The sequence below is a fragment of the Sarcophilus harrisii genome, chromosome 3 (genome assembly GCF_902635505.1).
Source record: "Sarcophilus harrisii chromosome 3, mSarHar1.11, whole genome shotgun sequence".
Lineage (NCBI taxonomy): Eukaryota > Metazoa > Chordata > Mammalia > Dasyuromorphia > Dasyuridae > Sarcophilus > Sarcophilus harrisii.
Genome location: NC_045428.1, coordinates 366,689,889 through 366,703,326, shown reverse-complemented (window position 1 = coordinate 366,703,326; position 13,438 = coordinate 366,689,889). Strand labels below are relative to the sequence as shown.

At 33.2% G+C, this 13,438-nt stretch overlaps 1 protein-coding gene across 2 annotated transcripts in view; it reads right to left on the bottom strand.

Annotated features, from left to right (window-relative positions):
* Positions 1-3,391: 3,391 nt before the first annotated feature.
* FTCDNL1 (formiminotransferase cyclodeaminase N-terminal like) overlaps positions 3,392-13,438 on the bottom strand; it is a 107,575-nt gene continuing 97,528 nt past the window's right edge. The window contains exon 5 of one of the 2 annotated variants that reach the window (XM_031960232.1): positions 3,392-4,117. In XM_031960232.1, coding sequence (XP_031816092.1) covers positions 3,690-4,117 — 428 coding nt within the window. In that variant the 3' untranslated portion in view covers positions 3,392-3,689. The remainder of the gene's footprint in view (positions 4,118-13,438) is intronic. The other variant, XM_031960231.1, reaches the window with a different exon arrangement.

The following is a 13,438-nucleotide window of genomic DNA, read 5'->3' as shown; positions in this document are numbered from 1 at the left end:
CATTTATATATTCCACATCATATAAAATTAATCAATCAATTTAACAAGCCTTTGTTCAGTATGTACTACATGCTAGATACTGTTCTAGGTGGCTAGGGAAACTAATCTATCTCTATCTATCTGTAGATATCCAACTTAAAAATCATGTTCACAAGCATGATCATTATGAGAAGCAGCACAGCCAATGACATAAATTCTGAGAGATAGAAAACCTTGGTTTAGTCCCAATTCTGATGCTTCCTGAGGGAAGCTTAGGGACTATAAGCTGAGGGACTATGAGCAAGTCACTTAACTGTAAAATGGGGATAAATTAGACTTATACTACCTACTTCGCATGGTAGTGATGAACAAAGTAGTTTTTTAAAACTCAACCAGTCCATAATTATTTATTGGGCTGTAAACCTTAAATCATTTTTAAAGGTGCTGTTATGTTTTTTTTAATGTAATAGATCCCAATATGAACCCTAAACATAAGACAAACCCTGCTCTCAAGATTACCACCAGAGTACATAAAATACTATAATGAAGGATATGAAAATATGAAAATAGAAAATGGAGTATTTTTTACAGCTCTCCCCACCCCTCAATCATAAAATTACAGAGTTGGAATGGAGGGACCTCAGAAGTCATATAATGCAACCCGAGGTTTGAGAGTCCTGCCTACTACATTCCCTAGCAATGGTTATGCTGTTCTGAGTTGTGCTAAGTTATATTATTAAGAGAATCATACTACTTAGCCTATGAAAACCCTCTACATTTCAATGATTTCTGAAAACTAGATCGATTAAAGTATATTTGAAAAACCCTCTATATTTTAATGGTTTCTGAATACTATATCTATCTAAGTGTGTATTAAAATAAGATAATCATCTATCCTAAAGATGACCTGACTCAATCCCAGTAATCTGATTAGCAACTAGGTAGCATAGTATTCTAGATAAATTCCTAGAGTTGGGGTCAGGAAGACCTGAATTTAAATCTAGCCTCAGATATTTATTAACTCTGCTATCCTATTTATTAACTCTGCTACATGGAAAACCATGTAACCTCTCTCAACTTTAGTTTCCTCATCTGTAAAATGATATTAATTATAGGACATGTCTTAATGTGGATAAAATAAAATATTTTAAAATGCTTTGCAAACTCTAGAGTTATGAATGCTAGATATTATTACTATTATTATAGGAATTATAGTTCATTAGTGGCCAAAGATAGCAATAATATCCAAAGCTTTAATTAGTATGGGACAATTAGGGATTTATGTCCCCATGCTCTATACTCCTCAGCCCTCCCTTCTTCCAGGATAATGTATAATTTCCATAGACAACAAATACTTAACAAAAGTATTTTGATTGTTAAATTTCATTCCAACATGGCTCTTTCACAACTCTTTGACTTTTCATTGACTGTCTTCCATGCTTAGAATGTTCTCCTTTCTCTCCCCTGCCTCTTGTCTTCTTTGAAAACTCAAGTTAAATCCTATCTTCTGAGGTCACTTCTGTCTCTCCGTATGTATATATATATATATATATATATATATATATATATATTCACTATTATATATACCTATGTCATTATATATAACATATATGATTATACTGGCATTATGTATAATATGTATTATTATATATATGCATATATACATATAGTATAATAAAATATATTATACTATATGTATATATATATATTTACATATATACACACATATATTGTTTGTCCTTCTTTGACAAGGACCAGTGAGATCATGGTGTGATGTCTTGACTCCTCTGTGAACTGGATTTAAGTGAGGCAGAGTAGCACAAAGTCATCAGCTTCATTCTCTCTTTCAGAGTCATGGAAGCCCACAGATAAAGCAGATAACTTGGGTGTTTTTGATGTCTGGCCAGGCTTTAAGCATTCTGTTCTTCCTGCTTCAGCTGTCTTCACGGCCAATGGAATAAATTGTTCTCATCCACCCATTCTGCCAGAGAAAGTCTTCACAAGCTTGGAGAGATATGCTCTTAACTTCCCAACAGTCTTGCAGCCTTTTGATTACCCCTTAACCTGGTTTAGCCCATCTGCCTAGAATGTTTACTGAGTGGTGGCTGCTACACATGCTACAGCTTCTTGGAGCCATCAAAGATAGATGAGCAGCCTTGAATGGGCTTGGCAAGACCTCACACTAGAGATGCTAGTCCTTCTGGAATATGCTAGACATCACACACACACACACACACACACACACTCACACACACATACTATACACAATTGTTTGCATATTGTCTCCTTTATTAGAATGTGAGTTCCTTGAGAGTAGGGACCACGTTTTAAGCCTTTCTTTATATCCCTCCTAGTAAATATTTAATAAATATTTGTACTGGCTTTCATAATCCTTCACCTTCTGATATGCTTCCTGAAGAGGATACATATCACCTCCTTTGGTACTGTTCTTACTACCACAACTCCTTGATTCAATATTGGGAAGAGAAATTGACATATTCCTTGCTCCTCATTTCAGACCTTTTTGCCATCTTCACTCAGCAACCACTTTAATCTATCTGTTTGCTATCACTTGCATATCTTTTTTTTTTTCCTGAGACAATTGGGGTTAAGTGACTTGCCCAAGGTCACACAGCTAGGAAGTGTTAAGTGTCTGATAATGGATTTGATCTCAGGTCCTCCTGATTTCAGGGCTGGTGCTCTATCCACTGAGCCACCTAGCTGCCCCATCACTTACATATCTTTTCAGACTACTCAGTCTCTTTGACAGTTATGTCCGAAACTGGCTGTCTCATATTCCACTCCAATCCCTGGACTTTCAAACACTATCTCCTCAACTTCTGTAATTTCTGTAGTCAGTACTTCTCGCCCACACAGAAGTGATCAAACCTGAAGTACCTCCATCTTTCACGTATATCTGGCCATGTGTTAGAATTCCTAATTATGGCTCTGATTTAGGTAATCTTAAGGCACATTTCCTTTTTATGTCCTATACATAGTTACAATATTTTAAGTCTCACAAAATGTTCTTACATATATTTATCTTTAAATACTACAACAACCCTGTAAAACAAGTATTCCATGCTTTACTATTTCTTTAATAAGTGAAGAAACTGAAACTCAAAGAGTTTAAAGGTGATTTGTCTATAGTCATACAGGAAATAAAAGTCAGACACAAAATTTGAATCCATGTCTCTCTTATTTCCAAGAGCATCTCTTTATTCAACACAACATGTAATGTTGGAAGGTACTGAGAACCTGCTGGAAGCAGAAAGTTTTATTAATCTGATAGGTGTTTCAAAATGAACAATTAAGTAAACAAATAATGTCTATTTTTGCCTTTATTCATGTTAATTAGGGCTTAATTGTATATATTTGTATGTATAGATATCTATATACATAGATATCATATACATCCATCTACATGTATGTATATTATATATACATATACACACATATAAAATGCGTATATGTAATTTTCCCCCAAGAACTGATTTTTTTCTCTCTCAAGATCTTTCATAACTGCCATGTAGTAGTTAAGTATTCCTGATAATCACAGCAAAATCACAAGGTCATTTTTTGTTTGATATTTAAAGATACCATTTTTTTATTGCAATTACAATCCAACCTCTGCAAGTTTTATTGAATAAAGAAAGGGTTTGATAGAGGCTTCCACTTTTCATTTAATACAAAAGCAGCATTTGCTGGAATCACATGAAAATGCCTTCCCGTTTCTTCCAGAATTCTCCAATCTTTTCCCTTAGAGCATATTCAGCACAATCTTTACACTCCTGAGGTGTAAACCCAACCAATGCTGTTCCAATGATACCAATTCCCTGATCATGAGCTAGCTTTTTAATTTTAGCCTCTAGAAATTGAGGAGAAATGTAAAAATAATGATGCTCAAGAATACAGTATGTTATATATTTTGAGTTTTCTATAGGCTTTTGATCTTCAAAACTCTCCACATTACAAGCAATTTCAATTTTTCCATCATGAGGAAAAGCCATAGCTTGAACGCCCCTTAGTCCGTCCACATTGGAGCCTCTGATCACACTTGCAATCTTTTTTCCAGTAGCCAAATCTTGAGAATCAATTGTCACATTGCAATTCATCACATAGGGACTGGCACCAATACCTGCAATCATCAAAAAATTGTATTAATGAATAAGAATGTTTCGATTTGGAGTATTTCAAGAATCTTCTCTTTAATCTGTTGTGATCAATAATAAAATACTTTCTTAGACCTGCTTTCACCATGAAATAGTGTTGAGCATTATTATTAAGTGACTCACAACTTTTTAAAAGATTATTTTTGGTAAATATTGGTAAGGTTTGCTTTTGGTAAAACTTGATCAAAGTTCACTTAGCTTTTTGAGTTAACAGCAGGTATGAGGAAATTAATTATATCAATTTAAAAAGTATTTGGAGGACTTTTTCTGCCTGATAATAACAAAAAATGAAAATTATCCAAAAGGCTAAAACAGGAATTCTTAACTTGAGACTAATTGACCTCTCACAGGGACAATGGATAGAGTTTAGGCATCTACTAATTTAGATAGGAAGAAAATGTAAACTTATTTTTAATCCTGTCAATTTTATTTCATGTATTTAAACATTCTAAAATAATTCTAAATAATTCTAATTTCATCAAACTGATAAATGGGTCCATGACACAAAATAAGTTTAAGATCCCCTATACTATGAGCAAAGATATGGCATTCCTACTTCAAACCTCTCCCCCTTCCAATCCATTTTTCTAAAGAATTGATAAGGGAAGTTTCCTATATCAAATACTTAACCATATAATTTTTCTACTTAAAAGATTCCAGAGGCCCACTAGGATATTATCAATAGTAAATTATTGCAAAACAGTCTTTAACTTCCATCTTGCCATATCTATATGCTGGTTCAAATGGTAAAAGAAGTCAGAAAGGCTTAAGTGACTTGTCTAAGCTTATACAGCTAGTAAATGTCTGAGCTCAGATTTGAATTTAGAAAGATGAGTTTTTCTGACTTAAGGCTTGATACTCTGTCCATTGAGCCACATAGTGACCCTGGTGGTTTTTATAAGAGAAAAGGACAGATATGATAGATGTTGTGAAGATAAAGGTGATAAGATTTGGCAAAAGATTGTGTAATGTGGGATGAATAAGAGTGAGGTGATTATATTAAAGTTTTGAGCCTTGGTGATTAGGAAGATGGTAATGCCCTAAAAGTAATAGAGAAATTTGGAAGAAAAGAAGCTTGGAATGGGAAGCCTAAAAGACATTAGTGACACAATTAGTCAATTAGTGACACAAGATTCTAGCTCAGGATTGTAATATAAATCTGGAAATTATCTGCAAAAAGATGCTTACTTTATTATAGTTTATTGTATAATTCAAACTATATATACATTTTGATACAAAGATTCTACTACTAAGTATATTAGATATAATTACTAAGCACAATGTCTCCATATACTACAAAATATTTATAGCAACACTTTTTCTGGTAGCAAAGAATGGAAACAAGTAGATATCTATCAATTTGGGAATGGTTACACATCTTGTGATACAGTAATATAAGGAATTTTACTTTGCTGTATGAATTTTGAAATTATGAATATGATGAATAAAAAGAAGCATGGAAAGAGTTGCGTGAACTGATATAGAATGAAGTAAGTAGAATCAAAAAAACAACATATGCAATGACTACAACAATGTAAATGGAACCATAAAATAAATATGAATATTGTGAAATTACAACGAATAAGCATAGCCCCAAAGAAGAGATTTTGAAGATATCCTCCCCACCACCACCACATCTCCCTGAAAATCCTTGAGAAGATGGTGAAGACCATTGTATATGTAGTCAGATACTTTTTGATGTATTGATTAGTTTTACTCTTTTTTTATATAAGATAGCTCTCCAAAAGAGAGGAGGAGAAATTAAAAAAAAAAAACAATATGAATTAATTTTTAAAAAGCTGAGAGAAGACAAGAGAATGGTGGAAGAGAAAATGATCAAATATGTCAAATGCAGAAAAATCAAGAAGGATGAAGATTGAAGATTTAAAAAAGTGTAATTAAGAAATTATGGGCTCAGTGATCTTAGAAAAACAAGGATAGACTTGCACAACATAATGAAGAGTAAAATGAACAGAACCAAATGGACATTGTATACAGTAATAGCAATATTGTTTAAAAACAACTTTGAGTGACTAAGTCATTTTGACTACTATAAATACCCAAATTAACTACAACTGACATGTGAAGAAAGATTCTATCTGCATCCAGAGAATGAACATATAAATAGAAGTATGGATGGAATAATTTTATGTATATACATATTTGTATCTAATGGCAGCCATCTCCAGGGTTGGAGGAGGGGAAAAAAAGGAACAAAAAGAAATTTCACATGCTTTTATTATATTTGTATATATTTTCATATATATCGTTATATCGAAGTTTTATATATTATATATTTAAAAGTTCTACACAATAGATTTGCAGTGCAATCTTCTTTTTCATAATTCTATGTTATAGAAATGTTTGTTTTATTCCATTAATGAATAATAAAATAAATAAAACTTTAAAAATCATCAGTAGTTTTGAAGAGCAATTTCATTTGAATGATGAAATTAGAAAACAGATTGTAGAGGGTTTAGAAAAGAGATAATATCAAATGACAAAACGTACCTTAGAACTTTTTTTCAAGAAACTTAAAAGAGAAAAATAGATGAAGGATAAAAACTAGCTAGATGGGTTCAAGTAAGGGTTTTATAAAGATACAGAGATAAGTGTTTTTAGACAGTAGGGGCAGAGTCTGTAGATGGGGAGAGAATAAAGATTAAAAAAAGTGAGGATGATAGTGGCAATACTGAACAAAATAGGAGGGGCATGTAATCAAAGGTACATGTAAGGAGTTTGCTTTAACAAGAAGGAATGTCGCTTCTTCATCTGAGATGGGAGAGAAGGAGAAGACAGTGGGTGAAGATCTTTGAGTGACGTGAGATGAGGAGGGAAGATAGGAAACCTTTTAGTTAATGGCTCCTGGGAGGTAAGTGTCAAGTCTCTCAGTTGAGAGCATTCAGGGAATGATGTCAGGGAAATCTTGAGGAGATATGAGAAAATTACAGAACAGTACTGAGGATCACTTAAGTCATGGAGCCCAGAATGGGCACCCCTATTCATTATACTCTAGGGATAGTTCTGCTCACATTGCACATACTAAATGTTCATTGTTGAATCTATTATCTGACCAGTATAATTATTCCTCTCACCAAAATACATATTATAACCTTTCCTTACCTTCTTGGTCTCTGAATTTTTCATTATGTCCTTTTGTAAAAATCTCCTTTCAAGTTCTACCTGATGTTCTGAGGGCTTTCTCTGTTTCTTTTAATATAAGTAGCTAGTATTAAAATTACTGATAAATATTGATAGATATCTTAATATCTTGGTCTGTCCATATGTGGTCTTTTATTCTTGATAAATAATTGGCTTACCTCCTCTTCCAACTAGACAAATACCTGATAAGGTTTTCTATATAATTTTTTTTTCTGTGTAAGTCATTTTTGGTATTCTGCTGTAGTCATGAACTTTGAGTATTATGTGACTTTTGATTCCTCTGAGCTCTAACCACAGGGCTTCTAAATATATAGCTTATTAGTTGGTTAAGTTAATGGCAACATAATAAGCCTCAGTTTTCCATGTCTTCATTTGGGAATATTTACTTTTCTAACAGCAAAACTGTCTAGGGGATTGGTGAGAGTGTAAAAAGGGTAACATTTTTTTCTTGCACTTAACAATTCCTTAGTTATTATTGTCAGCTCATTTTGCTGTCATTTCTTTTTTCTTGCTGCTTTCAAACATATTACTTGTGATATCAGTATCCACAAGAGAGGTGCCTACTAGTTTTTTCTTTATACTTCTGAGATTTGCAATTTTTTTATTTTTACTTACTGGCCTGGCTACTCTCATAGTAGTGGTCTCTATACATGTTCAAAAAGACAGGCTTTACTGGAACCAGTTAAACTATTAAATAAGGCACATTTCCTTCTTTTCTCACACATAGTCACAATGAAACATTTCAGTTCTCATGAACAGGCAGGCCCCTTAGTATAGGGACTTCTGCAGGCATGAATCATATTACAGTATTTCTCTATACTGCTGATTTCACAAAAAATACATTTGCTAGCAGTCAATAGATCTCTCTTTTTAAATCACACACACACACCAATCACTTATTCCAAATATCTACAGGAAGTAAATCATTGTAACATTTCACAGAGTGCATTTAGACATTCCTTTTACTCACATAAATCCTGATGTACAGTGTTGCCATGTGTGAATTCTATATGAGTATCTAAGTATGACGGGGAGGCAGCCCAGCTTAGTACAATGAACACTGGATCTTGAGACAGGAGAGACTTTGACTCACATCTTATTTTGAATACTTGCTAGCAATGTGACCTGGGCAAGTTAATTTTCTTAGGCTCAGTTTCCTCATCTGTAAAATATCTGTAGTATGAGGGTTTTTTAATTGGTTAGTTAACCTATCAAGCACTTTACAAGCCTTAGAACACTTAATGAATGTCAGCTATTTTTATCACATCTGTCTATCTGTCTCTGTCACATACACATATATACACACACAAACACACACCATCTTTCTGGTCTCCTAAAAGCAGAGAGAAATATTGAATTTCTCATTCAATATTTTATTCCATGATTTCATATGAATCCATAACTGAAATAAGATCTTACTATGCCTTCCCATGGATAATTAACTAGTACACTAAACCTTAGGAGAATTTTTTTTATGAGATATTATCATTCATTCTAGTAAGTGAACAAATAATCTCCAAGAATTCCAAATTTCTAATCAAAAATAGCATTTACTACATGGTAAGCTATAGCTCTTTCTTACAATAATAATGGCAACAATAGCAACAGCAACAACAAAATGTCCCTTCTTGTAGTTCATACTTTTCCAGACTTTCACATTCCATCCTTCACAAAACAAGAGTGAATGACAAAAATAATCCAATCACAATAAACCAGATTCTGCTTTGGAATACAGAGATCCCACTGATGTTATACATAAGCAGAATTTGGTACTCTATGTTCAATGCAACTTTGAAAGAATTTTTAATTAAAAAAGGAAAGCTAATCATACTATGTCCTTTAGTTAGTTAAGCTGTCTAATTCAAATAATTCCATTCTTGTTTGGAAACTAAAAATCTGATGTGAACATTTTCTTTTCAAGTTGTTAGCTTCACTCCCCTCCCAAAGTCTACAACAGAATGGTATTCAGATGTTCTGATGGCAGAATGCAACTCTTTGCTGCACGGTTGAAATCACAATTTTATTCCAACACAACTGTCACAACGCCCTCAAGCAAGCTAAAAACAAGAAGGGGGAAAAAAACTCTGGTATGATTTAATTTTCCATGTGTTCTTTAATGAGAAAATTTATCATTCTAAATATTGGTGTTTACTCCTATTTAAATCCTTTTTTTCTAAAAAGAAAAGGAAACTGAGATTGAGTTGCTATTATGTAGCTTGAAAATATAACAAGCCTGATGTTTTCCTGACAATTCTGCTATTTTCTTGTGTGGAAACACTGTATTTATCATATACTGTACGGCTGGTGAGTCAGATATTATAGAGACCTTATGGTTAACTGATAGTGATATAAACTTTTTATGCCAGATTGTTTAAGCAGAAAAAAACCCCAAATGCACTTAATTAACATCTGATGTGTAGCTTTTTCAAACACAAATGCAATATTTGTGTTTGAGCACTGGCAGTAATGACTGTGAACTCTGCTATTAATGTCTGGTTGAAAGATGCTTGTGGCAAGATCACGTCTGAAGCAACACAAATAAAAACTTGTGTTCAGACAAAACAATGGTGAAGAAAGAGCCCATTAGAAAAATAAAGAAGCAGCCATCAGAAGAGAAACATGTAATTTTTTTTCTCCTTTAGAACGTACTCACATATCAAAACTACTCTCAAGAATGGATTCAGATACCATTATTTTCAATAAATCAAAGGTAGAAATGACTCCATATAGTCTTCTCCCTTCTGCCCTTCCCCCCAAATAAGCTTCAATTTAATGAGGTCACAGATAATTTGAGAATTTCTGTTATTTTTATTAATTAACCCAGGTATCTTCTTCTTGAATAAATTGATGAGTTCAGAGAATCATAGATCATAGATGCTAGAATGGGCCATGGAGGCCATGGAGTCCAGCTATCTCATTTTATAGATAAGGAAACTGAGTCACATAAAGGTTAAGTGATCATCTGGGATTTGAACCAAGTTCCTATTACTCTATGCTCTTCCTATTGCACTGTGTTAAGAAAATCAATTATATAAAATATTCAACATTTTCTTTCGTAAGGGTTCTTAATCTGAGCTCCATAGACTCTTCTTGAAGGTGGACAGATTCCAGTACTTCTGTGATAACTGTATTTTAATATAATTGTTTCCTTTGTGATCCTATGAATTTTATTTTATGCATTTCAAAACATTATTCTGAGGAGTCCATAGGCTTTACCAGGCTGCTACATGGATCCATGACACAAAAGTGAAGAACTCCTGATTAATTTATTTGAAGAAAGGCAGTCTTTCTTGTTTATAAGCTACATTTTAATTGCTGCCAGATTATTATCTGTTAACAAGGGCAGCTAGGTGGTGGAGTGGATAAAGTGCCAGACCTGGAGTGAGGAAGACTCATCTTTTAAGTTCAAATCCAGCCTCAGATATTACTACCTGTGTGATCCTGGGCAAATCATTTAATCCTCTTTGCCTCAGTTTCCTCATCAAATGAACTGCTGAAGAAAATGGCAAAGCACTCTAGTCTCTTTATCAAAAGGTCACAAAAAGTCAGACACAACTTAATAACAATTTTTATCAAATCAGGATAAATACTAATCCTTACTTTAGAGTGGTTCCCAGGCTAAGAGGGCCTTGAACCTCTGTTTAAGGTTATAGGCAAAGAGTTTCTTCCACATCAATTACTTATCATACTTGTCATGAATAGAATACTTCAAAAAACTTTAAGTGTGATCTAAAGAAAAAGCATAGCAGCCATAAGGGGTTTGATTAAAGGATCAATATAACTCTAACATGCTTATTAAGTCAAATATTACCATAGAGGGAATGCAGGACATAAGAGGTAAAAAAAAAATTAGCAAGAGGTAAAATTTCAGAAAGAGAATAGACAAAAAGATGATAACAGGATCAAAGTAGTCTGGTCTTGTAGTCACAGACAAGATATTGCTTCAATTGTGTTTGATTTCAAATTTGTTCTTGTAGTTATTCCATCTTCCTCAAGAAAAGGGAAATAATATCATCTGATTACAATCAAAGATAGAAATTTTTAAATGAATGTTTCTGAATTTATAATTAATTAAATGGTTATTATTTACATTAACAACCTAAATTTATATAGCATTTCAAGATTTTGAAAAATTTTACATATATAAATACATCTGTATATATGCAAATGAATTTAACAATTTAAAACCACTAAATGTGTGTATGCGTTTATAAATGATCATTAAGACCCAGATATCATGGAATGAGTTCCAAAAATATTTGAGGACATAACTACACATAAAATGGGCAGCTAGATGATACAGTGAAAGGAGTGCCAAGCCTGGAATCAGGAAAGTTCATCTTTCTGAGTACAAATCTGCTCTTCAACACCTACTAGCTGTGTGATCCTCAGCAGGTCACTTAACCCTGTTTGCCTCAGTTTCCTCATCTGTAAAATGAACTAGAGAAGGAAATAGAAAACTACTCCAGTATCTTTGCCAAGGACATCCCAAATGGAGTCAGGAAGAATCAAAGAGGACTGAAAAATGACTGAACAAATATGTCCAAACTCAAATTTTTTTCTAGAAAGTACAACTGTGCCCTTCTTTACTTAGCTCTTGTAGAGACAGTTCTCTCTTCATCTCCTTCTTGAGCATGTGGTTTAAGTATCTAAGACACATTATGTTTCAACACTTTGAGAAATACTTTTCAGAAGATCAACTTGACTGAACAATAAGTACAAGAAATGATGAAATGTGCTCCTTGAAATAAACTTCTTTCTACAAATTGTAACTCATTTTCTAAGATGAAGCCTTGAGCTTGGAGAACACTTATAGGAATCTCAAAAGAATCCTCAGAGGAAATTCTCAGTGTGGGGTCACGAAGTACAATACACATCAGTTGGGTTTCTGATGCCAAGAGCAGGATTGTCTGATATTGGACTTCCTGTTTAGAGTGGAGGGAATTGAGCAGGAGCAGATCTCAATAACCCATTTAGAGAGCTAAATAGAAAGTCCATGATTCCAAGACGTGCCATTACTCTTATCTATGACTCTTAAAACATTATATAAGATTAGAATTCAAAGAACACTTTACTTCTATTTTTTAAACAATTATATACACATGCATGCTTTTTCATATAGCAGAGCAGACTACAGTGTTTAAATTACCCCATAAATGTTTAGGTTTTTTTTTTTTTGATATGGTGTTTATTTATAGTTCTTAAACTATCAACCATTATTGCTCTATCCTCACATTTTCACAACAAGCTGACCAACCATGAACTTTTAAAAGGAATTTGGCTTAAAAGATTTTTATGTGTTTGGCAGAAGCTGAGAATGTTAATCACTCCTGGACTCATTTTGTTCTCTTTTGTTTATAATATTCTTAGGGAACTTCAAGTTAGAAATCTGCATCCTTATTGTTTCTGTTTCTACTCTGGTGATCATGTGATCATATTTGTCATCCTGGAATGTTGACATTAAGTGCTGACTTGATAGTAATGCTAATATTTTATTCTTTTTTTAAAAAAAAAAAGAAATAAAGATGGTAACAATGAGTGGTTGGTGTTGAGCCATGGTTTGTTTTGGTGGAATAGAGTAGGTGAAGAATGCTGACTATGTAGAGTAACCTGAGATAAGTTGGAAAAAAATGTTAGAGGTTAAATTTAGGAAACATATAAAAGCATTATTATTATTATTATTATTATTATATGGGACCAAACTCATTTAATCAAATGATAACCAGATCTGGTATGCCTTCACTCAAAATTGTGCTCTGAAAATGACATTTTAATAAATATTATTTTAGGCAAAAATAGATGATTTTTTTCCCTCCTAACTTCATTATAAGATGAAATAAAATATGGTTAAAAACTAACCTGTACTTGGACTTTACTATGAATCACAGACTTCACTTACTTTCTAGCCTGGGACATATTAGAAGCAGACATTTTATACAGCTTTAAAAATTATTTTCCATTCACCTTTGAAAAAGTTTATTTCATTGCTACCAGCACCTAGTCTGGACCTGTTAGGTAGGTTGCTGTTTTTGGCTGGTCTTATCTAACAGTACAGCAAAGTAAGCTTGGAAGTCCTTGCAATTTTCAAACTGCCTGGTCAAGGTGAAGTTTATAATGCTTTCAAG